The 27719-nt window shown below is 38.3% G+C and overlaps 1 protein-coding gene across 4 annotated transcripts in view; it reads left to right on the top strand.

Annotated features, from left to right (window-relative positions):
* col4a4 (collagen, type IV, alpha 4) overlaps positions 1-27719 on the top strand; it is a 72921-nt gene that overhangs the window by 31232 nt on the left and 13970 nt on the right. For 3 of the 4 annotated variants that reach the window (XM_088610884.1, XM_088610895.1, XM_088610906.1), the window contains exons 6-36: positions 70-114; positions 3027-3143; positions 4187-4255; positions 4693-4728; positions 5140-5202; positions 5955-5990; positions 6168-6209; positions 7212-7295; positions 8105-8149; positions 8432-8497; positions 8666-8710; positions 9893-9946; positions 10147-10204; positions 10579-10683; positions 10998-11147; positions 12229-12318; positions 12770-12921; positions 13043-13112; positions 13981-14087; positions 14652-14835; positions 17691-17753; positions 17873-17980; positions 18240-18458; positions 18737-18898; positions 19688-19858; positions 21933-22080; positions 24000-24103; positions 24319-24500; positions 24721-24784; positions 25835-25909; positions 27233-27340. In XM_088610884.1, the coding sequence (XP_088467010.1) occupies positions 70-114; positions 3027-3143; positions 4187-4255; positions 4693-4728; positions 5140-5202; positions 5955-5990; positions 6168-6209; positions 7212-7295; positions 8105-8149; positions 8432-8497; positions 8666-8710; positions 9893-9946; positions 10147-10204; positions 10579-10683; positions 10998-11147; positions 12229-12318; positions 12770-12921; positions 13043-13112; positions 13981-14087; positions 14652-14835; positions 17691-17753; positions 17873-17980; positions 18240-18458; positions 18737-18898; positions 19688-19858; positions 21933-22080; positions 24000-24103; positions 24319-24500; positions 24721-24784; positions 25835-25909; positions 27233-27340 (3022 nt within the window). Of the gene's footprint in view, positions 1-69; positions 115-3026; positions 3144-4186; positions 4256-4692; positions 4729-5139; positions 5203-5954; positions 5991-6167; positions 6210-7211; positions 7296-8104; positions 8150-8431; positions 8498-8665; positions 8711-9892; positions 9947-10146; positions 10205-10578; positions 10684-10997; positions 11148-12228; positions 12319-12769; positions 12922-13042; positions 13113-13980; positions 14088-14651; positions 14836-17690; positions 17754-17872; positions 17981-18239; positions 18459-18736; positions 18899-19687; positions 19859-21932; positions 22081-23995; positions 24104-24318; positions 24501-24720; positions 24785-25834; positions 25910-27232; positions 27341-27719 lie in introns of all 4 variants that reach the window. The other variant, XM_088610914.1, reaches the window with a different exon arrangement.

The following is a 27719-nucleotide window of genomic DNA, read 5'->3' as shown; positions in this document are numbered from 1 at the left end:
AATCCAAAGCTTTCAAAAATCTTTCACAAATAAGATTGTTTGTAGTGACATGATTCTGTATCATTGAAGGGTAGCATGGGATTCAGAGGATTTCCAGGATCAGATGGTGTCCCTGTAAGTATTTGTTATGTCTAATGTGCCAAATCTTTGTCTAATGTTGTTTGCTACTCGGTTTTTTTCAGGATTGCTTTCTTGAAAATTCATATCTTTACTATGGAACTTAAAAATATATTAGATGATGTATTGTATGAAAGATTATTTTCAGAATGTAAAGTAAAGTGAAGCAGCCTTTTTAAAATGAAGGATATGTACATTCAGTGATGTGGTCAAAGTTTTTTTTTTCAAATATGGAGAGATAAAGAAATGTGTACATCTAACACCCCCTGGTGGCCAGTCCTGAGAATGTTGCTCTACCTGGTTTCTTATTTCATGATTATCTGTGGGACTTCAGGTAATCTGGTAGAACACAGGTAATCTGTTTTGAATGCAGATGTTTTTTTTTATTTATTATGATCCAAGAGGATTGATTAGATATAGATTATGGAAATGTTGTTGATAGCAGGATGGTGGTTCTTATGCTTTTATTGTGTAGAAATCTGACCCTGGCTTGGGGTCATTCCTCCAGACCTGGTTTGAGTGCATTTTGACAGACACCTCTTGCATTGTGTTTCACATTTCAAAAATAACTGTGAGCTGAAGATAACATTATCAGGAGGAAGCACTTTGCCGTATGTGGACATTTTTTCTATAATTCCAATATGTAGGCAATGGTCACGTATGAACACCCATTTATGGTATAACATAGGTTGACCATAGTTGTCCTCGCACTATACTCTTGTGTAACACTGATTGAAGGGAGGGCACAGTGGGGGATACACCTTCATCACATATTGAAGCTCATCTCAAACTTTCAGTGAGCTGCACTGTGACTTCTTGCATCTCTATAATTGTTAAACTATGAAGAATATTGTAAGTGATGACAAAGGGGCATGTGGATCTGAACTATTGTCGTTGCAGTACATCTTCAGTCATGTCTCATCTAATACTTCAGTATCACCATAATACTGACACCTCGAAGCAAATCACACCCTGATGCAGTGCAATTATGCAGCTAATCTTCATACTACTAGTTGCAACCAGCTTGATCTCATCACCACCTCATCTTTTAAAACATTATTTTTTACTAACTTAAGAAGCACATGGGAATGGTTGCAAGCCAGAGAAGGCCATCTGTCCCATATAGGTCATTGGTGTAATAAGCTCTGCTGAGAGAAGAGTCCGAGGCAGTGAAGTGAACCCAGGTGCAAGGTGGAACAGGCAGGCAAGCCAGCAGGCAGATGTCAGTAATAAGTACTGTATAATCCAAGTGAGAAATCAAGCAGTTTGTCGCCAACAAGAGCGAAATAAGGGCACAGATGCAGATCCTAGGCCGAAGAAGCAACTAGTTACAGCAGGGAAAATCCAAAGCAGGATCAAAAACACAAGCAAAGTCCAAAGCCGAGAAACACAAAAGTACAGTGGAAAATGAATGCTGAAACTGAAACAAAGACTCCCTAAAAACAGCAGAGATTACTGAGAAAACTGTGTCTTAAATATCCAGTGGAAACAAGGCAAGTGCTGTGTTAGTAGTGATCAGGGGTGACAGACTTCCTGCCATTTCACGTTGTCATGGTTACAGATTGATTGGCAGATGAAACAGCATGATTGTTGGTTGCTATGGTTGCCAGGACAGACCTTCTGGTAATCTGTCTACAGTGAATATGAAAACTGGGTTTTACTATCTGGTTGTTCCAATGATCTCATCCAGTCTTTTCTTTTAAAAAAAGTCAGGGTTTCAGCTTCAACAATATGGCTGGGTAACCGGTTCCAAACTCCCGTTGCACAGAGACCTTTAAAAGAATGTCTTTTTAAATGCAGTCCTCCTTAGTTTCCAATTGTGTCCTCTGGTTCATTTTTCACTTTGATTCTGAAGAAGACCACTGAGTTGTCATTTACTTCAGGATTGTGTATCGGGTCCCCTCATTGTCTTTCTTGCTCAGGACTGAAAAGATTCAGTTTTTTTATCCTGTCAGGAAAAGAATATTCCTGGCCTAGGAACTTATACAGTGCCTTGAAAAAGTATTCAGACCCTTTAGAAGTTTTAAATGTTGCTGGATTACAAATGATACACATCTTTTTCCAATATATTTCTTAGTATTTCTATTCAGACAGGAAATTTTTAAAGATTTAAAAGATCACCAGATATCTAAAAGTACATCAAAAACTGAAATATATGGCTTGCGTAACTATTCAGACTCTACACATTAATACGTATGGTAGAGCCCCTTTGCCCCCTAAAAGTGTTCTGTTTGAGCTTGTAAGTTTATAATAAAAACACTGATTGGAAAAGGATGTGTATCAGTTGTAACCCAGCACCCTGTGAATACTTTAATAGGGTCAGAATACTTTGCAAAGCACTGTACACATATGTCTTTTTTGTATTGTAGTCAAAATGGTAGCCTAAATAAGGTCTTACAAGTGCATCATGCAATTTTAACATAACATCCCTTTCATGTAATTTCTATGCTTCTACCGATATATATATATGGTCAAAGATTCTTTCTTCAGTTATTACATTCTTTTTTTTTCATTTGCTAATTCTTCTATTTTGATAACATCTGCATACGTTTCTCTCTTCAGTCGGTATCCACAGTCTTTGAATGTAAAGTGTGATGCCAATGCCAGTGTCATTCGTTCTAAAACAAGGAACACCAGTTGGGCTCTCATCCACCTCTGCTGGGAGTCTGTCTGCCCCTCGGGTGGCACCAGCTATATAACAGACTGCTGTTGACTCAGGGTCACCTGCAACCACTGCTTGTCTTTTTCTTGTTTCTATTTTACTACCATTATTTTTTTCCTATTTAAATGAGACAAATGACATTATCACCTGACTGCCATATATCAGCCCTCTGGTTGTAGGTGAATGCCAAGCCTTTTACTAGCATTAATTACAGCTGTGTGTTTCTGTAACGTTGACATTCACACAGGGATTTCCAGGCCCCACAGGTTCAAGAGGTCTCCCAGGGGTAGATGGCTGTAATGGGTCAAGGGGTGACTCGGGGGAATTGGGAAGGCCTGGAAATTTTGGACAACCTGGGGATCAAGTAAGAGCAAAAATACTTTAAAGTTTTATTTTATAAGACAAAACATAAGGCTCTGATGGATCAGTTCAAATAATCAAAAATGATATACTGTATACAGTACAGTGTTATCCACTTGGTGTGCAATTTATTTTTAATAAATGTTCATACGCTTAAGATGTTTGCAGATGCTGACACATTAATATGCTAAAATAGTGACATTGGTCTAAGCCTTGCAAACCCTCATGTTGCAAAGGTTTATCATTTGCTTGTGGGCTCTTTTAGTCACATAAACTCAGTTTGTTTCATACCTGGAAAACACAGAACTGATACTGTATGTACTACATTTTACTGAAATGCACAGTAAAGTTAAAACTGCTGTTTTAATTCTCACTGGCCATCCAGAGTATGTAATGTGTTTGTGTATGTACATACTGTATGTAATATGTAAATACAGTATGTATGATTTACAAAGTAAATATTGTAACAGTAATAACTATGTCACAGATAGTGTGGTAACTGAATGTACTTGAGATAACATGTGAATTTAAAGAAAATTATTCAAACAGAAATAATATTTTTGTCATGTGTTACAAGATGCTGTACTCATTGTGTTCCTTTAGTACCAAACCGTTTAAATGTGAAAAGTAATTAGGTTGGTTTTTATCATCTGTGTCTTCCTTCCTTAACACTTTTGATCTCACGCACTCTGTCTAACTTTACTCAAAGTGACCGGCAGCTGTCAGCAGAAGAGTCTCCAGTCAAATAGGAAGGTACAGGAAAAAAAAGTATAAAGGAAAAAGAAACAAAGCCTTTTCTTTGTTTTAGATTTAAAGCACATAAGAAAGGTACATTTAAATAGTACAAAGTTAAAAACAAAAATCATTTTAGGGTAAAAAAAGTATTTAACGTAATAAAGTATACCAAGATTGGTTTTGATACCTTTTTATGGTATATCAGAGGTACTGTATGACTTGCTTCTTCTTTCAACTTTAATCACTTCTAAACTTGTAGTTTTTTCCTTTACTTTATTCACAATATGCAGTAATGCTTCTTTGCATCCACAGGGTTCTCCAGGGATAAAAGGAGAGAAGGGAGACCCTTGTTTTCAAACCATTTGTATTCCAGGCAAATCTGTAAGCTTTTATTTTTCAGTTAACTTTGTCTCAGATTTAACAATGTGTCAAGTTTAAACAAAATACAGTGCGGTTATACAGTCATATCTACAATTTGAAATTAAGGTTCCAGAACACTTTATTCAATTTTTCTACAGTATGTATGTGTTATCAGAAGTGTGGGTCTTCACAATGAAGAAATTGTGGGTTTGTTGTGGAAAGCAATTTTTCTAAATTTCAAAATTAATTCTTTCAAAGTTTCATGTTCCATATCTTTCTTTATTGTTGAACATTTTAAAAGACATTGGACAATCAGATGCAACTCTTAAATTATTGCTAGCTCCACACTGAAAATAACTGTCTTCTCAGCACATTGCATCCAAAAGAAAAACAAATCTTCTGAACAAAATAAAATTAAATATTTAATTTGAGATTTTCTTTCTTTGGATTTATTTTAGGGTGATCCAGGTCTCCCAGGAATAGAAGGGTATCCTGTAAGTCACATTCATTATAAAATATAAAACAAATATCTGATCATTTTTCCCACAGTATCCTATTCGCTAGGATGCATCCATGCTCAAGAAAACGTACAACTGATAAAAAACAAGAGCACTGTTATCCTTGCTTAATAAATTGGGTTGAACTTAATTAGTCAATTGCATCGTTTTGAATGAAGGATGCCAATACTTTTGTTTGAATCCTTAGGTAACTGCATGTGTTTGTTGCAAATTACATCCTTAGGAAAGTTTTGTTTTTGTGCACATGAATGCGATTTTAACATTGTTCCTGAAACTCAACAATAACCCCAGCAAGGTTTTGGCATCGCACATGTTCTTTTGCACATCTTCCTGGAAAAGGCTCCCTGCATTCAGAGGTTTGCAGTGTTTATATGTGTACATTTGCAGGGACCCAGGGGGAATATTGGTCCAAAGGGGCAGATGGGCCCAAGAGGGAAAGATGGAGTGAATGTAAGTGTTGTCTTGCGTTTGAGGTGCATTTCTGTTGTTACACACAAAGACTTTTCACCAACCTTTCAAGCTTCGTAAGTGTATTTCCAGTCGTGTGCTGACTGCTCTGCTCTGTACAGTGTTATGTGCATTCTTAATGCATTCTTCTGCATAAAGAAGCCAGGTCAGCTTGCAAACTTCACACACAGTTTGACTGAAGTACTCATCTCTACATGCATGAGGGCAAGAAGAAACAGCCAGGTTTTAATCTGTGCAGATTGAACAGTCAGAAAGGGGAATGCCAGAGATTTGCTCTTACACTGAACCAAAGCAGGTGTTCACAAAAACTGGTGACTTATAGAGGAAATAATGTCTGATTTAACAATACAATTTAATTAGTAATTGGGGTGAGAAAACACTCTCTGTACACTCTTGAACTATAGTACTCTCAAATATAGGGTAAACTCTAACCTTTGAAGCATATCAACTAACAGAGCTCTTATTTCTAATTAATAGTGATTTCTAAGAAATGTTCTTTATATCTTATCATTTAACATTAATTTCATAACATTCATTTCAAATACTATTTTGATACAGCCTCACAATGTTTTATGATTTTAAACACTATGTTGTAGGCTGAGCTGAGGAAGGGTTTTAGCTTTGTATGCAGAGCACTTGTTGGTGTATTATTTTGCCTTGAATCTTTTCCCTATTTCCTTTATATTGTTATCATCTTATTTTTTTATTGTTATCATCATCCTTGTGACGTCTAGGGTCTATGTGGTTCTCCTGGTCTGAGAGGGCCTCCCGTAAGTAAACAGCCCTTTTATTTCTTTAAAACTATTAATTCCATCTTAGCCCACAGATTCTGATCCATTGGCATGTGTATAGAATAGATATTTAGCTCTTATGTCACTAGCACTTTTTTATACTTAGTAGAAGTCATTGCTGTCAGTCTATGACTAACAGTTATCATTTCCTTTAAGGGTGATAAAGGCAGAGAAGTGCAAGGAGAACATGGAGAAACTGTAAGTAATGAACAGCTTTCTGTGACAAGCATGGCAGATAATTGTGTCCTTATTCACCTAACAGCAGACATGTACATTAAGATGTTTGCATTGAAAACATTCAGTAATAAGTTTGGCTTTATATAGACATCTCATACAGCGTTGCATCAGAAAATGATTACACTAAACATTATAAAACAATAACAATGCAACTGATTGTCAATAAATTTACTCAGTAATCAACCGAGGTCCTCTGTGACCTGCCAAACATCTGTAGGAGTACAGGGACATCAGTGATAGATGTGCTACCCTGTGGCAGGCACTGTGCAGTTTGCCACTAGTCAAGGGAGAAATGGCTCTGGCACATGACAAGGTTTGGTGGGGTCGTCTGCATGTCCTTTTTATCGATTGGCAATTAGAAATAATAATACATAAAATGCAAGGAATAATTTAAATGTTCTGATTCAGAGCCCCCTGCAGTTCATGCTCATTAGAATAACAGCAATGCTAAACCCTAAGCATCATACTAAGCACAAGTTCAACTGGTCTCCAGCTTTATTCCACATGTTCTTTTCATTGCAGCTCATGGAGCTCAGAGCTGGAAATGATCTCCAGATAGTACCGTATTAACTACACCACTACTTAATACCCAGCTATGTGCTAAAATCGATTCAAACATAGACAATTCAATGCAATTGACCATCTGTTGTCCCTAAAATGAGTAATTAGATTAAATAGCAAACTCTGCCCCTGTTTTTTGGGTGGTAAGGATCTATTTTCTGTATCATTTTTGTAGCTTTAGCTTTTGGTTTTTCTTGCAAAATATACACAGAATTTGGCAATAAAAATGATCAAATACATGGTCATTGTTGTTGTTCTTCTTTCTATTGGCTAAACATACTAGGCCCTGCAGGAAAGGGAAACAGTTTTAGATTCTCAGCGAGATGTGTAAGTGATCAAATGCAGAGATTATAATGCTCTTTCGATACCTTGTGTTCAGTGTCATATTTTCCTTTCTCAAAGGGAGACCCGGGGCCAGTAGGTCCTCGCGGACCACCTACACCATTTAATGGAGATATTAGTTATTATTACATAAAAGGAGAGAAGGTAAGGATCTGTTCAATCTCTGCTCTTCACTGTATATTATACTTTGGATTAGTGAGATTTCTCTAGACAAACAATATTTCCTTTGTTCAGCATGTTCCTGTATATATTTAAATGCAAAAGGGAGAAATCGGTCATGTTTTATTAATAAAACCTCTCAAAACCCCAATTTTTGTATTGGTGTTTTCTTTTTAATTCAGTTTGTTTCATTTCATCCATTAGAGTGTACTTTTAAATTTATATTTGTATGCAAGTTTGGTGTGGTGTTTTGTGAGAAACAGCAGTTATGATACATCCCACTTTGGCACTAAATATTAGAAATAGCTTAATTTTTAGTGTAGAATCCTGGCACCAATCTTAATATAACAAATATTCAAATCAACAAAATTTCTAAACAGGCATTTTACAAAACATATGAATGTTTATTTACAGTAATCACAAACTAAACATCAAGTTCTATGTAGACTTAATGTTACAATTTATTTACAAAGCCTTCCTAAGTCAGAGTCCTGAAAGATGGAACAAACGTACTGCAAACAAAATGAGGCACAGTTGAAGACTCTGGAAATGTCTGTTCTCTGAGTCTTGCTTAACATCAGTGTTTCTCCTTTCATTTGAACCACACAGTCCTTGGGAGTGGTGCAATGTGTTTGGACAATTTTATCATTCTAAAAGACATTAAATTATTTTTGTATATATTGAATATTTCTGCAGGTCTTGTACACATCTTTTTTTAAGAAAAGAAATAAGGGGTTTAGTCCTGCACATTAAGGAAATGTCTGTGATTGTCCTATTTGTTACATTATTTTTAGGGAGATAAAGGACAGCCGGGTTTAAATGGATTAAAGGGAGAGAACGTAAGTTATTTTTTTATCAAAGTTTGTAAAAGTATCATTTCTATAAACTGTATATAATACTAAGTCCTGAGAAAATCACCTTAACCAGTAATTTTCGCTTTTAATGCAGCGAAGAGCCAGTCTTTCTCTCAAAACAAAAATATTGTTCGGCATTTGGTGGTTTTGGCTTTTAAAACGTTCCTCTTTGATATTATTTTCTTATTTTCATGACTTTTACAATGTTCCACTGTAATAAATGCTAAAGTATAGCAGATGATCATAACTTAAGGAAGTATTTTGCAGGGCAAATGTGATCACTGCCCGGGAAAAAAGGGAGAGAAAGGCATACCTGGATTCCCTGGACCACGAGTAAGACGAGTATAATTTGTGTAATGAACTTTCTTTAAAGAATGTGTTTTGTCACATAAGTAGTTGACTGTAGACCTTTCTGTTCTGACTGTTTCAATGCGATTTTATAGCATACGTTCTGTACCTTATGTAAATGCAAATTTAATTATATATTTTTTTATATTTCAGGGTGAACCTGGGTATATAGGACCACCGGGTGTTCCTGGAGAAAAGGTTGGATTAGTTAACTCTGCAGCTAAACTGGATTGAATTCATTTCTTACTGTATTTCATACCATCATTGCATCACAGGTTCTATAGCAGCAGACTACACCCTATACCCTCTCTATCTGAGCCTTTAATGAACACAAAACTGGGAGAATAATCAAAAAAAAGTAGGTGTTAAGATAATAAGAGCTGTTTATCATCGGATGTTGCTTGTGAGCATTGGATAAATAACTTTAGAACTTTATCCTATAGTGGTTAGGGCCCTGGGATTAATTCCAGCCTGGACTGTTTCCCAATATACTGTATACCGATGGAAAAAAGAAACGCACACTCCTCCATACTCTGGATCTCTCGTCTGCGTGGAACAGGCTGAAGAGTGACTCATCCATGAAGAGGACCTGATGCTACAGCTGATGAGTCCATCGCAGCCTGTGTCTGGCCCAAGCCAGTCGGGTGTGACGTCTAGTAGGTGTGAGCAGAGGGCCTCTGACAGGTCACCTTGCTCTAAGGCCAGCACCAGTACGGGTGGCAGATCTGAAACGATCTCTCAGTTGGACTAGTCTGATGTGTTGGTCCTGCTCTTGTGTGGTCTCTCGAGGGCATCCATATCTTGCACGATCATCTGTCCCGCTGGTCTGCTGAAAACTCCTCTGCAGTGGAATGGCTTCTGGTGACATTTGAGGCATTATGGAATGCACAGAAAACTGACTAAGTGTGGCCTTTTTCTTGCAGTGACCTAAGCTTTGAATTAAGGCCTTTTTAAAGGTGACCTGATCAGGCATTGTTCCACCTGGATCTCATTGGGTAAAAGCGCATCTAACGAGCTTTCATGTGATTGGCAAGTTGCAATGCCTCATTGTACAAACTGTATTTCTGGTCAGGGGGCTTAAAACAAATTGACAACTTTTTGTGAAAGTAAACTATAACTATAGTATTCTCATTCCAGAAAATGTTGCGTTTTTTTTTTCCATCAGTATATATTTACAAATATTATAATCGTGTAGTATAAAATTATAACCTTGGTGCCAACATTTATTACAGTAGCTCCCATTGCCTCATTTCCCTGTTTGCTAGTAATGTTTTGCAATTGTTGTCCTTCTTTTAGACAACATCTTTACTAGGGGACTGTGTTTTATCGAAGAGAATACATTGATTATTCAAATACGTGTCTGTTTCTTGATTTCTATAGGGACCTAGAGGTAACCTTGGACTTCCTGGTTTGATTGGATATCCTGGACTGAAGGTGATTTGTGGAAGAGGCCACATTATGCTCTGTCCTGCAGACATAAAACAAAAATTAATCCTGATATGTTTCTTAAATAATTGTCCCCCTGTGGATGAATAAAGTATTTTGAATTAAATTGAATTAAATCTCTCCTTAAATCTACAGTATATGTCCAGTTGTACTTAGGATTTAATTTGTTTTTCCTAAATCTTTCAAAGGGGTTTACAGGTGATTCAGGCCTTCCAGGACAACCAGTTTATTTTAATGGCACGAAAGGTAACTACTTGCATGTTCTGGTATTTTATTTTTATTTGTATATATGGTGTTGTTTTTCCTTTATTACATTGTAGATTGCAATTCGTTATTTACATACACTGGTGTAATGTAGATAGTAGAGAGCAGATTTATTTTAAGTAGCCTTATCAGAGTGCCTGAATTTTACACCACAGGACACCACAAGACTCTAGATAAAAACAGATACAGTACACATATACTGTATAATAAGAGCACAGCTGTGCTCCATGTTTCAGGATGAGCCCAGGTCATATTGTTAGCTGACTCCTGCTGTGATTTCTTAAGTGGTTAGAAATTCAAGGTTAGGAGTATTAAGTGTACAGTAATTCCTCCTCTTCTTTGCCTTTTTGCTACAGGATGCAAAGGTGATCCTGGTTCCCCTGGCCTACAGGGCACCATTGGAGATGATGGCCTCTTAGGGCTACCTGGTCATCCTGGTCTTAGAGGATGCATTGTATTAGGTAAAAGACCACATTTAATGTAAAAGCCTGCAGATGTCACACTTCAGTTTTATTGCAGATTTTTTAATTAAATCATAGTCTTTTGAACCAATAATTACATTTTTAATTAGTTAAAAGCTCTTCAAACCACAGCTCAACTTTGTGAATGGCCATCTTATTGATACATAAGTGACGTGCTTCTGTTTTAACCTCATAGTAAGCCTATTGCTAGAATAACACAGCAAACATTTGTGGACAATGCTAACACAACTTGGAAGTGCAAGTTGCAGAAATTGTATGGCACTGCTGTAGGTTCAGACTGGATCTCCTTCTAGGTCCACCAGGTCCACCTGGAGAACCTGGAGTCCTCGGAGAGAAAGGCTTTAAGGGGAATGTTGGGGGACAAGGATGTATGATTCCTGGAGAACCCGGCAAACCAGGATATTCAGGAAGAAAGGGATATCCTGGTCCCCGTGGGAAACCAGGTATGAGCATACTCCAAAAATCATGAAAAAAAAAATCATATAGCCAGATAGCAAGATGATATATACTGTACAGATATTGAACATACAATGCTTCCATCTCTCCATTTTATATAACTGATTAGTCCAATAGATAGTCACAGTGAGCTCAAGCCTAGCCTGCCACACATTGGTTGCAAGGCAGAATACTTTCACCCAACCAGTCCATCACCGAACACAAACTGTATGCACTTACACTGGAGACCTGAGCTTCTGATTAGCCTGGGCATGTTTTGCACGATGATAATACACAGATCTCTGTTATCCATATGTCATGGCCTTCTATGTCATCAAATCTGAATCATATTGAGCATTTGAAAGATATTCTTGAACAAGAATGACACAGCATTTTCCATCTCCATTAGCTAGGCATGAGTTGATTGATTATCTTGTGGAAGAATGGTGCTGCATCCTTCCTGCAGAATTCCAGACACTGGTAGACTCTCTGCCATATGTGCAGCCGTTCTGGCTGTACCTGGTGGCAAGATGGCTTATTAAGTGACCTAACATTGGTACATAGTCCAAAGGAAATTCCAGAAACATAATCCAAGCACAAGCAAAGTTCAAAGTCAGGTAAACAAGGGAACAAAGTACCAGAAAATTCCTCAAACAAGGTTGAAGAGACACAAGTGAGGTTGAAGCGAAACACAGTCGGAATAAAAGAGGTTGAAAGGAACAAGGAACTCCAAGGATCAAACTCAGTGCACAAAACTCTAAGACTGAGCTCTCAGTGACGTAGGTGAAGTAATTAACTATGCACAGGTGGATCAGATCTCCTGCTAAACTCCTGAACTTCTGTAACTTCAGTTTATTAAAGAAGGCCTAGGTATGATATCTTATGAAAACTTGTATGTTCTTAACAATGGCCCATATGTAAATTCTCTGTTTTTTCACTACTCAAGATCAGAGTTCTCTGGCTCTGAGTTTAAATGGTCAACTGCAGAGACATACTGTAATATATGAGGACAATTCTTCTCTTGTGTTTCAACGAGGGATTTATTGGTATTTCATAAACTAAAGCTAAATATGTTGTCTTCTTTGGCAGCTCTGTGTTGTATTAAGGGAGAAAAGGGTCTACCAGGAAAAAATGGAGCCTTGGGTCACCCTGGTTTCCCAGGAATTCGAGGAAGGAAAGGTCAGGTTTGATGGACAAGAAAACATGTTCTGCATTGTATTTTTACACTTTAGAATTGTATTTGTGCAGCTGAAGAGATTGCTAAAAAATGTTTCGAACTCCATGAAAGAAAAGCCCTTTTCACTTAGTGGGGTTCTTTTGGTATTAAAAAAAAAAGTGAAATTACCTAATTACACTTCCACAAGCATTCTAAAGTAAAGCAAAATAACCAGATAGAATCAATTTGAAATGGACAGAACTGGCTCCCACAAACAAGAAGAATGTACCTTTAAGCTATTTTTGTTTCTATATGTGTTGTTGCAAATTTGGCCTCACTGATCTATTTTTGTTGGCGCATATCTGGGGGTTATTCTGGCTTCCTGTCTTTTGGCTATATTGGAAAATAAAACAGGTTGGTAATCCATCTCCGCTAGTTTGATTGACCTCCAGTTTGATGGGTTTTGTAATACAGGAGTTCCAGGTGATTGTTACTTGAATTGCTCACCTGCACACCCAGGACCTATGGGGTCACAAGGGCCACCAGGGCAGACTGGCCCTCCAGGACGTATTGGTAAAATTGGGGACAATGGTGCACCTGGGGAAATGGGAAAATATGGATCATCTGTAAGTAATGCCTTAATTCAGCCTTGTCTCTATTGCAATTGTCAACCGCCTCCTTAACGTTTTATTATATATGTTGATCACTTGATATGTCTCTTATTTGCTCTTTCAAACACATACATAGGGAATTCCTGGGTTTCCTGGGATTCGAGGAGTGAAGGGGGAAAAAGGAGATGCCTACATGATGGAAAAAGGTAATGATGGTGTGATATCTGTGTTAGTGGAGTTTTTTACTCAAGAGCTCAGGGCTAACACCTTACCTTAACCAAATCAGTCACAAATATTCATTTTTCTTCTTGTATGCCTCTATCCCCTGATCACCTTTGCTTATTTCAGAGTAGATCAGACTATAAAGATGACACAGTTCAGCATTGTTTCCCACATATTACTGATATCAAAGCACATTGAGGAGTCTTCTATTGAAAAGATGATAGATGATTACCATCAGTCTATCTACTCAATAATTAAACAACTGTTTCTTGACTCTAATAATAACAACCTATATTTTCTATAGTGCCTAGTCTGGTTGAATTCTGAGCGTGCAACACTAGAGTTTGGTATTCTTATGATGAACAATACTGATGAGTCTTCATGGGGAACTGCTAATTTGTTTCCCAAAAAGAAACAGCAGGTGGCTACACTGTTTCTGTTGATGTGAAAAAGTTTGTTGTGTATATTTCTCTGAGGAAGGTTCTTACATTCCGAAAATTCAGATTCTGCTTCTGAAATGTAGACTAAGTATATTTTAGTTTATTTTCATGAGAGAGGTTTTGCTTGTACAGAACGGTTCCCAAGGGGGTGTGGGTGGGGTTGGGATCTGCACCTTATTTTAATATTTGTTGGAAGAGCAACATTTATATCGTTTAGCAACAAATATTGTAGTCATCGCTGGGTAGACACTCCTAATTTATCTTTTTTTCAAAAGCAAAAATATTTTATTGTAGCTGTTATACATACAGTATGACCTGTTCCATGTCCTATTGTCAGTCCTTGTAGGATGATTTCACAGTGACACAACTGGTATGTTTATGGTGTCTTTGGACATGGTCCTTGTTTTCAAAGGTATCAAAGGTAATAGAGGTTGTAGAGGATCTCCTGGACCTGAAGGCTCTCCTGGAAAACCTGGTGAAGACGGAAAACCTGGTGACCCTGGGGATCCTGGCTTTCCTGTTAGTAGTCAAATATTGTAGCTAGGTCCATGTAAGGGTTCTGAAATACTTAATCTGGTCCATTTCATGAATGCCTTGAACAACTCAACCGATGTTATTAGTGTTATATGATACTTATTGAGTTAGTTAATGCTAATAAAATATCTCATTTTTATTCAGTAATAAATGTCCTGAAATGTTTTGAGATGATTGTCAGTTCACCTGCCTGAAACGTAATTGAGTTAGCTTTTGAGAAAATGAAAAGAAATTTCAGTTGTTTTCTGATCGTTCTGTTATTGACCATCTGTATCATGCCTACAGAAATAAAAAAAACCAAGATTTTTATTGTGCAAGGCTCAAATCACATACACAGGCAAATACTAAAAATATCCAACAATCTAGTCTTTTACTGACATTTTAAGGAGAAGGAATAATGAGTTCTAGTACTTTTAATGACATTATCTGGCATTATCTGTCATTATGCTGACCAAATGATTGCTTAGCAAAGAACCTGCAAAGTTGAGTTGTGGTGTTTTTGAGAGAGGAGCTCTGCTGGTCTCATTTTTTTTTGCATATTTCTTTCAGGGGGACAGTACTCCAGGAATCCGTGGTGACAAGGGCTTTCCTGGGCTGACAGGACCTCAGGGGCCTAAAGGTCATATGGGATCACCAGGATTAGGGATAATGGGTTCCAGGGGTCAACGTGGACTACCAGGAAGTGCGGGTCTCCCAGGAATTCAGGGCCTTCCTGGGCCCAGAGGCCAAGCGGGTAAATATTTAATTGTCATGGCAACATTTTATATAAATTGGGAATTCCAGCACATTACAATAAATAGTGCTTCAAGCTAGATATGATCCTTCCCCTTTCTATACTGTATATTGGTTAGTACAGGGGTTGGCAACCTATGGCATGCATGTCATTATTGGCGCACAAAAGGATTTTTAATGTTACTTTCAATGGTACTGTAGAGATGCAAGTACAGTAATCACGCCTTAGCCAAGGGGTTTGAGGTAAATTTAATAAGTGATGAACATGGCCATTATTGGAGATTATTGGGAGAAGACACAAACAGTATGCATCCTGCACGATGTCTTGAATTACAGCTGTGTTATAGAGGGTTTTATAGTCAGTCTAGCTCTGGTCACCCTACATTACAACTATAAATAGGGGTTTATGATTGACCTTTCCAATTATGACCCAGTTGCTATTCCTGAGATGTCAGCAAGAACAGCAAGTGTCTGTTTAAAATTCACTAAACCAGATTAGGAATAATGGCCCCAGGAGAAATAATTTCCATGGCACTTCCATGAAAAAATGAAATTCTCTACAACATGCTATCCAAAGAAAGCTCTTGGGCACAGAACCAAAAATGATTCACTTGGTTTATTTACTGCATTATTTTAAACAGGGCTAGACTATTGTTTTCACAGGAAAGCTCACAATCCACAATAACATTTTTCACACTTAAGTGTAAAGTCAAACAATTTCAACAAAATGGAGGCTGGTAAGAAAGCAAGGTTAAATGTTCACTGATTTCAAGCCTTTTAGCATCAAGAGTGCATTTGTTTTCTGGTGCACATCAAGCGTCCAATTACATTTTCAGACAAAACACAACAAACATTCAAAGAGTGAGGTAGACAAAGCTGATTTAATTAAACTGTTCAAAGCAAGCAGTGTTTTTACTAATTGCTGTGGAAATCGACACTCTAGGATCTGTGAAACACACTTAAGGATACTGAAAATGATCACAGGGTCTCAATCATGATCTGTTGGAAGTCCCTAACAGTGAAATCTGAAGAAAGTGGCATTTTCACTGCTCTCAGAATTTAGACCAACATACCTCTGTGAACAGGTATTTTCGCACATATTTTAAACAGGTATTTAGCTCTTTGTCCCTCTTTTAACCAGTTAACAAATGACCATTCAGAGGCATCATTTTATTTAAGGCAGCTCAGTGGATTTGAACATATAAAAAAGCAGCAATAATGACCCTGGACTGTCCAGTCTTTGTTTTAGAAATCTTGTGGCATATACAACAATAATCCAAATCAGTCTCCCAAGACTGCTATCAAACACTCAACCACAAACTAACACTATTATCCCCTTTATTTACCAAACACACCCTTCAAGCCCATGTGAGAACAATCTAATTCATTATCACCCATTGTGTCTATTTACAAATGATCATGGCCTTTTTGCAGCCTTTAGTGGCAGGTAGGCTGTCATTACAGCCTCCTCCTATCCTGCCATATTTTTGTAATTTAATCTTTAAGATGTCTGTGAATGAGCTGGAGGTTTTAATAACACTTGCACAATCTAATGTTCCTTACGCATTGTAGCAAATCATAAATTCCAATAAATTTCTTTCAAGGCTTGTAGGTCAAACACATACTTTATATTGGTAATGCACATTAAAATGCAAACTGGGAGATGCCAACAACTACTATTGCAGGGTCCTGAAAAGAACCAGAGGCCCGAACAGACAGATTTAACAGTAGTTTCACTGCAGCTGGGTAAGAGGCTCCCAGTCATGTTTCTCATTTCCTCTTTGCATATTGTAAGAGGGCAGCAAGGACACAAAATACCCTTTCCATTTTCATCCTATGATTCATGTGCTTTTCCAACATTGCACTTTAAAAACGTGCATTCCAATTTTCTTAAAATATTGACATAATTGTGAGTGTCAGCAGCTTTGGAACAGGTTGTTTAAATGTCTGAAAAGCCCCATTTGTCTCTCCATTGATGCTGCTTCTCATGGGAAAACCCTGAATTATTTTCAAAGATAACTTACCTCTATAGCCCATTTCATAAACCTTCTCAAAAATTAATTTTTAGTAATTAGACTTGTTTAGTACCCATCACTATAGCCTTGGTCTCAATGGGTTTATGGTTCATAAAAGGGATGTAATCTTTTATGATGTCTCTACTGTATTGCTTAATTGCTTGCATAATGAAAGCTGCAGTTGATACAATGTGTGCCAACATCTAAACCACCACTACACACAACAAATAAGTTTAACTCTATTGTTCACCGCACTATATCGAGATAATTATAGGTTAATACTACCTGTATTACTGTATATTTTGTGGAATAAAAAAAATTAATGGTAAATAATATTGTACATTTCTTACTTTTTAGTTCCATTTTTTACATATGAACTAGGCTTTAACAACTGTTAACAATTCGCTAAATCATTGTCACTTATTTATCATATTAACAAAGAGAATCCTGTAGTCTCCATCAATTCCTGCAGGTTTTTCTTCGTAATGATCTAATTGACTAATTACTAATCAAAGCAGTTTACCAAACTGTCAGATTGCCAGATTTAAAATGAACTTTGAAACATGCAGGAGAGCATCTCTGGAACACAGGATTTGGGAACCCCTACAGACTTAGTCCATAGTATGTTATAAAACTATGATTTATATAGAGCTGTTCTATGATTCCATACTGTATATATTTCTTTTAACTAATAATTGAATTTAAAAACTCATGGCTCTAACCCACCCAAAATAATGATGCCAGTTTAATTTATAACAAGTTCACATTTGTTTCTATGTTTTCAATCATTAACAAAGTCTGAGCACTGCTTATCTGACTTACTGAACCTCCTTTTATTAAGGTGACGGTTGTCTGCCCAGCCTGCCTGGCCTGCCTGGCCCAAAAGGATTTCCTGGTCCAGAAGGTAAATCTACAGAAAATTACTAAAGCCATGATTTCTGATTTTTTATTTTGACCTTGCTGTCGCACTCTGTTTCAACATATTATTCTATTGGCAAAACATATCCTTCTCATTGCATCTAGGTTTGAAGGGGATGCCTGGAAATCAAGGTATTCCTGGTCCCTATGGTGCTGATGGTCCAAAAGGAAAGACAGGTGATCCAGCAGACCAGGAAACCGTTGGACCTGAAGGTATGCAGACAAGACTGCGCTGTTTAGAAATCATCACCCTACACAGCAGTGCAAAGTATTTCAATACCTAATACCCTTAATAGAGTGTGTAGATAGGCAAGAGAACATTAAACATACTGTTAAAATAATGGAAGTCCTTCACAGAGAGACAAAGAAGGCAAGTCAAAGGAAGCAGCTTCTTTCTATAGATCATGGACCCTTACTTTGTTTTTAAAAACAAGTATTGAGTTTTTATTTTTTCTCCACCTGTTTTATCCAGGCAGTAGAGGACAACTTGGAGGTCCAGGAGACCCTGGCGAGCCTGGGCTTAGTATTGACGGTGGCCCTGGTCTTCCGGGTTTTCCAGCTTTGCCTGGAAACAGCGGTCCAAGAGGCGATTCCTTGTCCGGTGAGCCTGGTTCCCCTGGTGCTAGAGGACAGCAGGGGCTTCCAGGGACGAAAGGAATCCCTGGATCATGTGGTCCACCTGGGATGAAAGGTAACTTTTGTTTGGCAACTAAGTTTTACATAACAGCTACAGTGGTTGATATTCTACAAAATTGATATTTCAGTAGCAAAATGTACTGTATAGCCCTCATTGCTTTTGTCTGATTTCCTTTGTTGGCTGAAGCATGCAATACAGAAGACACAGTACTGTAACACATTTCAAGAGATATTATATTGAATGTCGTGCTTCATCCTAAAGTATGTATCATGGTCTGGGTGTGATACCTATTTATTTTACCTGAAGATCTTTACTGTTTACTGCTTTTTAAGGCGGCCTAGGGTTCAATGGGACCTCGGGTCTAAAAGGAGAGCGAGGAGAGCCTGGTAGCCCTGGGCAACCTGGATCAATAGGCATTTATCCCAGGAAATGTAACCCAGGGCCAGTTGGACAACCTGGCCCTCTGGGACCTCAAGGCTGTTTCGGCCGTTCAGGTAAGCTAGAGTGTTCATGACCCTTTGAACATCATAATTCAAAAGCTGCCATTGATAGCAAGGAACGCCTTTATAATTCAACTAAATTGTTGCAGGATTAAGTTCAGTTACAGAAATTGCTTGGATATTTCTTAGTCATAAAAAAATAAAGATTCTGGTTGGACTACCAGTTTTTAAAAAGTCCCAAAGTTCATGCACTTGGATGCATGACAATCTAAAACTATGGTTTTCAATCATGGCTGATGCAGGAGCTAATCCCTTTAGTGCAGAGAAAGCACTGAAACAGAAGACAAAACCTAGCTGTCACGGAACATGAATTTAACTCCTTAGTCTCTCAAGAGAAGTGGATTCGCGCACCTAAGGTGCTTACAGGCACTATCAAATAAAGTTTCTTCCAAAACGCCATTTGGTTTTTAGCCCACAGATTAAAATCTGAGTAAATTTTCTGAGTTTCCTTCTCTTACTGGAGCACCACAGGCCAGCAGACCTGCTCTCTGACTCCAGCGTGAAGCACTGGAATCCTGTTTTTCCTGGCTTTTACCCAACCAAACGTGTTCCTCCGTGATCTTCATGAGCAATAGGTCTACCTGAAGAATTGGAACACATTACTTGTCCATGAGACAGTACTAGACGATTTAAGAATTTTGGTCATGATGGGCAAGACCGTGTTAATATTTGTGTGGTATTTACCCTGTCAGTCTCTTGTATGTTCAGATAAACAAATGAAACAAAATACAGCACAGAAAGTACCATCCTCTTCTGAGACATGGCCATGTGTTTTGTTTTAAGGTCTTTCTGGTGAGAAAGGAGGAAAAGGTGAGCAAGGCTGCCCAGGTGAGCCTGGTATTAAGGGAATCACTGGAGAGCCTGGACCATGTGGACTACCAGGACCCCCTGGTTTTGATGGTGCATGTGGAGAACCAGGAGACATTGGAGAAAATGGACCTCCAGGGGAAATAGGTAGGAGACAGCAGTGAGACTAATCTCTAATTGTGTCTGATCATCACAAGAAATTAAAAAAAACTCAGTTCTATGTCCTCTACAAGCAGAAAGTCAGAAGCTCTTGAAAGAAGATTGTTAATGCCAGACAGTTTTTGTTTTCAGTTCACGCACGACGTGGTCTTGATTTTGAAGAGCAATCAACCACGATGGCTGCTGACATTTGCAGTTCTTTAACTGAGCTAAAGCACCTTCCTGATTCAACAGTGATTCGGAGCAGAAGTAGTGAGAATTTACCCTTTTCAAGAAATAAGGTAGAAAGCATTCACTTTGTTGTGTAATTATTTGTACAAAGCTACAATTATAACCAACAACAAAGCTAAGAATACACATCACTGTTCCAAACAGTCTCCAAACGTGTTCAGGCATGTGTGCCACCTTGACTTGGGTCAAGCAAATCCAAGAAAATCCAAGATGAGCATCTAGCTGTGTTTGAGCTACTTGCTGCACTGCATTTGCTGGAAGTCAAAGGGCTCCAGCATGTGATGTTAGGGTTCAGTATTTGACAAGGTTTGCTCAAGGCCATCTTTAAGATGATACTCAGTGTTATCACAGACAGGTTGCACATTCCTGTGGGCTCAGTCTGGGTATTCTATATTCAAATCCACTAGAGTAATGTCCTTTTGACTCTTAGAACTTCTGTTGCTTTATATATTGAATTACCTTTGTGCATTGTTGTAGGAAGGACATAATGTTAAATTGCAATTAATTGTTTTTTGTATTTTGCCGACACTTTTATCCACAGAGACCTATCCAAATAATCAAGGTTTGTTGAATGAAGCAAGATGATTTCACAAGTGACTAACTTATTTACAGTGCAAAAAAGTAAAGTAATGCAATTAAACTAGTGGCCAGTGTTTTCTAGAAATTGATTAAATTCGCTTTTTTTAATTAATGATGTGTAATATTGAAAATTATTTTGTATTTCTTTTATAAATTGGAAATGAATTACTCTTCTCTAACTAGTGATGATAACTATAGCCATCCATCTATAGTCAAGCTTCGATCGCTTCCTTTTAGGCTTATGATTGCTGGGGTCTTTCAATACTGTGTGGAAGTGGGATTGAAAAACTACTGCCACCCAGAGTTCTAATGCATACTATTATTTTTACTTATGCATGTTGAATGTAGTTTCGATATTTGCATTTATAATGTTAACTCTGCATGGATGACAACATACAAAAAGGAGCGGGAATTAAATGAGTATATCACAGCATGCAATTTCTCTATTCTCTGATAATAGAGTAACAGATAGGTGACAAACATAATAAGGCAGGCGAGTAGTTTTTTAGAATCAGACACAACATGAAAACACACAATTTTTCACATCTTTTATTTGCAGAACTTTTCAAATACATGAGCTCCAAAGCCATGCTTTCTACAGACATAGGAAAATACATAATTCTTTACCGTAAAAGGTAAATAGAGAACCTGCATCCTATTGAACAAAAGAGTTCTGCCAAGAACTACTGTAAATGTATCTAAATGGATGCTTACCAATGAATAAGAAACAAATTTAAAATTACGCATACCAATAACCACGGAGCAAGGGCTTTTCAGACCCGTTTCCTATGAACTGAATGTCCCATCCCCATGAAGGCTAACTTAAAGACCTCACTAAGACTGGTCACTTTTTAAAAAATCGTTTTCTGATATAACTGACATAATGATTTAACCACACTTAAAAATTACTACTCTTTTTATTATTATTATTTAGGTCTTTCAGCATTATGACTGCCTCAAACGCTAAGGTGCATAAACCCTTAAGACAATATCCATTTTTTGATCTTACAGAACAGGACAATTCTAATGTGAGGTACATATGTGTGCCTAACCCTTAAAGATGCAACAATACATACAGTACCCTAGAAAGTGTCAGGAAAGAAGTACACTGCAGTACAGGCACACAGTTATTGCTGGAATATTTTCCTAGGTTTGTGACCCGCAATAATCAGGAGGAAGAACGCATTTACTGATTTTGTCTGATGTCCCAAGCGCCAGTTCAGTCTCCAGTGATGCAGTGTTATCTGTGTAGGCATCAGAGGCCTCCCTGGCATCGATGGATTCCCAGGGCCCTCTGGACTGCCGGGTGCATGTGGCCCTGTAGGTGCGAACGGGGAGAAGGGCTCCGATGGACACCCAGGAGCCACTGGGGACAGAGGCTTGAAAGGGGAGAAGGGTAAGTTACCCAATGGCGACATGGCACGCACAGAAAAGAAGAATGGTATGGGAATTGCTTTGCCAAATGTCAAGCAAGTGGCAAAAGCTATAAGACTAAATATTTTTACTTATTACGCCAAAAAAGGAAAAATAATACAGACTAGGTATACAAATGTGCTGAGCATTAAAAGAGACAAATAACTGCAATAAATCTAGGAAAACTGCAAAATCATTTAACAATCATTATTAATCATTGGGCATTTTATTGAACTGACATGAGATAAGTAGTGTTAATGCATTATCCTGACTAACATTACATTGATTAACATTGATTAACACGGTGGTTACAGTGAGACTTGTACTCACAAATAAGTAGCACCATTGAAAGCAAAACAGGCTATACATCTGTGAGTTGTGCCTTGTGTGCTTCTGTCCCATTGCTCTTAGAGAGCCTGGACCAGCATGTGTCTGATCACTGGTCTCTGAGCCCTAGATGTCACAGGTGTGCCTAAATGTTAAATGGGGTTCAAGTCTGAACCCCAGGTTAGTATGGCATTCAAGGCCTAACTGTCACACTCTCATATTATAAGAAAGTTGTTGTTCCGCAAGAACCATGGGGGATATGAGTTGTCTTGCAGAAATGTTATCACATCAGGGTGAACCTAGAAGCAGGGAACCAAGTTACTTTGCTGGACTTGTAGCAATATAGCACTTTACAGGTGTAGCGGAGCTAGTTTAGACACGGTGACGTCATGCACGTAGCAGGAACCTCAGCTGCCTGCAGCGCCCCTAGATGAACCAGCGGGGTTGAACAACAAGGGTACGAGCCCGCGCGGAACCGTGACGGTCACATTGGTGCCGTGACCCGGACGGGAGTGTCCTTCGCGGAGTTGAAGTCAGTAGGGGAGGGTGTAACGGAGCTAGTTTGGACACGGAGACGTCATCGCCCTCCCTGCGCATAGCAGTGACCTCAACAGCCTGGGCTGAGGGAGGTCTCTTTTAGCTCATGCGGCAGGTTCCCTGTTGTGTTATGCCAGAGACCCGGTGTTGCCCCCCAGGTGTTGCGGGACAAACCGGCGGGGTGGAGCGACAAGGGCAGGAGTCCGGGCAGAACTGCAAAGGTCACACAGTCACATTTCCATCAGTCATTACAAATGGATTTCTGTAAAGTCTAGACAGTCCTGTCCCATCAATTAGTATGCTGAGCACAACAAGAAAGTGTATCATTCTTAGTCCCAAGTGTAGGAAGTTGGGTTTTTCTTAATTTGCTGTAACAATCAGAAATTGTAACAGTAAATTGCAAGAGTATTTGACTTTTAGGAATCAATCAAACATAATTATTTACAGGTGGGTAGCTGCGTCAGCATGCGTAGGCTGCAAAGGAACAAGTAATAGGTTTATTCCATCCTGAAAAAAAGAAGAAAGAGAACACAACGTTTCGGCCGTGGAGCCTTCTTCAGGTGTGAGCTGAAGAAGAGCCTTCTTCACACCTGAAGAAGGCTCCACGGCCGAAATGCTGTGTTCTCTTTCTTCTTTTTTTCAGCATGGAATAAACCTATTACTTGTTCCATAATTATTTACAGTCTCACATGCGTACTGCATAATGTACTTATAGCCCATTTGAAATACCCCATTGAGCAAAATTACCTCAATATCCAACACTTATCAAGTATCCAAAATCTGTGGGTATTGCTATTTTCTTTTTTGTATTCTATTTTATCGTGTTTGGGAGAATAAAAAAAAAATGTAAAAAAAATGTTAAATCTGTGCATAGTGCTTTAATGTTTGGAAAATGTGTGCGCAGGGTGATAAGAGTGTGATGTTCAGTATATATGGTGTTATTTTGTTTGTGTTATTTCAGTCTAAGATGTAATACCATTACTGTTCTTGAAGAAATTGGTAAAAAACAGTTTTTTTTTCCAATGATTTTTTCTTAAGGTAGTAGAGGTCCACAAGGCTGCCTAGGTAAAGTCATTGTAAACCCAGTGAAAGGATCCCCTGGGGACCTTGGACCACCAGGATTGCCAGGATTTCCAGGGCCCCGGGGTGAGTGTTACACCACACCTGTACGTACTGTATAACAAGCACTAGGTCTGGACCACAAGTCACCATTGTTCCTTTAGTAGACTTTCTTGTCATTTCATTATCTTACTTAAGGAGCTGTCATCCTCCCATAATGGGCATTTCAAATGTGTTCAGGTCGAAAGAAACATGTTGCACTCTTTGTTACACTAATCCTGTGTGCTGCGCTTGCCCCACAGGAGAAAAGGGGGAGCTTGGTACTCAAGGGCTGCCTGGGATTGATGGAAAGCCTTGCACCCCAGGAACTGAGAAGGGACCTTATGGATTTCCAGGGAAAGACGGCCAAAATGGGATGCCTGGCATGCCGGGGACACCTGGTCTGGCGGGTGTCCCTGGATCCCGAGGGGAAACTGGTGCTAAAGTATGTGCGATTAAAGAAGAGAGCAAAGACCTGCCTGTGTGTCGTGCTGCTCATAGCATAAAAGATTAGTTTAGCTCATACTGTTCATTTAAATATTCAAATTTTCTTTTACAGTGTGGTGAATTTTTAAAGGATTTTATCTGTTGAGTTTAGTCTTGAACTGTGTGTATTATTCTGTCAGCTAAGTGTCTCTGTGTCTCTGGTTGGTATTTGTGTATAGGGGGACTATGGAAATAAAGGCACTCCAGGTCCCAATGGGAGCTGTGGGCCTAAGGGCATAAAAGGTAAGACTGACTAGCAATATTCATTCTCAAATCTTTAGAGTTCGGGGTCATTTGTTTACTATGATATTTTTTTAATTTTAAATTCTAAAATATTTTTAATTTAGAATTTCCAGCTATTTTTTCAATTTTTACCCACCCACTTTAGAATCATCAATTGTGACTGTACATCTATGCTCAAAGTGACATCCCCATACTGTACCCCCAAGGGGAGAATGAGGAAGTGCAGGCAGGCTCCTGTGACTAGTCTACCCATCAAGCCATTTAGCAGCCTGCTATTCCTACCCCTGCCCATAGTGAGGCAGAAGGGCTCTGGCTGACTAATTCCAGTGCAACCCACAGTGGAACTGAACCAATTGTGCTCTATGACCTGGAGATACGTCAGCACAATTGTTAGGGATTCCTGTTAGCACTGTGTAGTTTTCACAGTGAAACCAGCAGTAAGGTTACAATAACAAAACTTAATTTATTTTACAATTACATTTCTGCATCAGGCCCACTGGCTTCTTGTTCACTGTTGTTAACACCAGTCAGACTCTACAATTATTCCTTTGTCTTTGTCTTCTGACATTTTTGCTACAAAAATGCATCCCATAGTTCCATTTGCCCCTTCTTCCTTCTCTCTAACTACTCTACAAATAGAGAGTTCAAGACTGGATCTCCATTTTTGTCCAGCCTTGGTCTGTAAGCCAGCTGCAGAAATATTCTCACGTGTACAGTAGCAGGGCATCCTGTTTGTGTCTGAACTTTGGATTTGCACTGAAGGAAGAACTAGATTTTTGGAATTCTTCTTTTGGATTAACTAATGTAAACACCGGCCAGAGACCACAGTTCTTCATTTTTCAACCCATTTTATTAAGCTTTCACCACTTATTCCCAGAAGGCATCTAATGTCACTTCTGTGTATTAAAAGTATTGAAAACAGTAATTGATGCTTTTTTTAACCAAACAAAGATAGGGAAGGACTGATTTAAGAAAGGCTGACCTTTGAATGCTTGTTATTATAATAAATGGACTCATGAGAGAGGTAACAAAGTGTTTTTGAATGAACAGGTGAAATTGGAATTACAATTGTTTTACCTGGATTGCCCGGGGTAAAGGGACAAGCAGGAACACCAGCTCCTCTTGGTAAGATGTATATCTTCCATCTCACACAAGAGAAGAGAAATCAAAGGTAGCTCTTAAATCTGACCGGCTCTACAAAAACCTGGCCGTTTAATAAGATAATGAAGATATAAATGTTGACTGTGGCTCCTATAAAAGCTTGCCAGATAATGTAAATGTAAGTCAATCAATAATATAAATGGGTGAATTTTCCACCAGTCACGTTTCACAGGGTTGAAATTTGTTATTTTCCAGCATACAGCATAGTCAGACTCTGCCCTTGCTCACATAGTTATGGTCAGAACTTCAGCTTCAGAACTCTCTGAGGTCAGAACTTCAGTGATGAGAATGATGTGCAGGTGGCAGTACAGGAATAGCTCCCAGTCCAGCAACATCAGTTTATTAGAAGGGCACCCAAAATCTTGTAAAGCAGTAACAAAAGTGTGTGGATGTGTATGGAAGTTGTTTTTGATTAATAAAGAAGTTTTCCCACCTGTGAGGTGTATTTGACAAACAAAACACAAATTCACCTTAATGTCCTTTGTAATAAAGCAGCATGGTTTTAAAATGAAAGAAAGAGACATGGCTTACCCATAACTCTTGTATCCTGCCAAATGTCATATGAATTGCTACAAAAACAAAGACTGTACAAAACATAATCAGCACGGATTCTGATTATCAATATGCTTTCTGCTTCAGTCTACAATCAATGTCACACACTAACAAATTCTGTTGCTAACCTGCCTCTTGGGTTGCAAACTGAATGGACAAACATCCTTGCAGTTTGTGTGTGTCATCCTGGCCGTTTTGAGCATCACCGTTTGCATTCTTGTGTGAGTGTGACAGCGTTTGATCTCTTTTACAGAGTTCCTGAATTGAATGCCCCATGTGACTTCTGAGCTCTTCTTCAGAAGTTTGTTTACACATGACAAAATGAAATGTCAAAATCACAGATTAGAATTAGAATAAACTGAACTTTTTGTCCTCTAATATTTTCCTAATTTTAGGAATTGTATTTTGTATTTGTATTGTATTTTAATTGTATTTCTTAGATTTGCCATTCCATATGGTTATATACTCTACTCCATCATAAAGTATTATATGTAATAATGTTTTCTATACTATAAGTATTTGGCAGTGTTATATGCTATACCTGTGACTTCAGTCTTCAATTGAAGATTTCAATAGGCATAAAGTTTGTTTCACTGATGTAAATATGAGACTGATATAAATTTACTGAGTGCTCTGTGATACAGTTTTTATTGGTACAAATGTTTGACATGCTGCATGTATTTTGGGTGCTGTTTTGTACATTTCTCTGACAGTCCTGTGTTTTTCCTGCTGTAGCTCCTAACGGTGTGCCGGGACATAAGGGCGATCCAGGATTTGCGGGGCATCCCGGAAATCGTGGAAATCCAGGCCTAAAAGGACAGCCAGGGAATCCTGGCCCTCCAGGTACAGAAGCTTCTCTGGGTTTATGCTTTGTGCAGTACAGTATGTGACAAAATAAGGGGTAAGGTTATAGAGGATATCTGTTATGGGCCCAGTCTCTACCCTTGGTGACTACCCTCTGTGGAGCAGTCTCTACCCTACTCTATTATTTACTGATTAAATAATCAGTATCTTTTAATATGATATTAATAATACTGATTAAAACTACCTTTTTATATTGATTCAAATTGTTTTTATCAAAGAATAAAGGTTTGAAGACCTCCCAATGAATGGAGCTACAACAGCTTTTATATTTTAGTTTTAAAACAGTTCACAAAGAAAAGAATTGAACTGTGTTAGGTAATTAAAATATTTTTGTAAATGTTTATCATGAACCAGTTTT

The sequence above is a fragment of the Lepisosteus platostomus genome, chromosome 2 (assembly GCF_059453375.1).
Source record: "Lepisosteus platostomus isolate fLepPlt1 chromosome 2, fLepPlt1.hap1, whole genome shotgun sequence".
NCBI classification, from domain to species: domain Eukaryota; kingdom Metazoa; phylum Chordata; class Actinopteri; order Semionotiformes; family Lepisosteidae; genus Lepisosteus; species Lepisosteus platostomus.
Note: the sequence above shows the minus strand (reverse complement) of the source record. Positions and strands in the feature narration are given on the sequence as shown.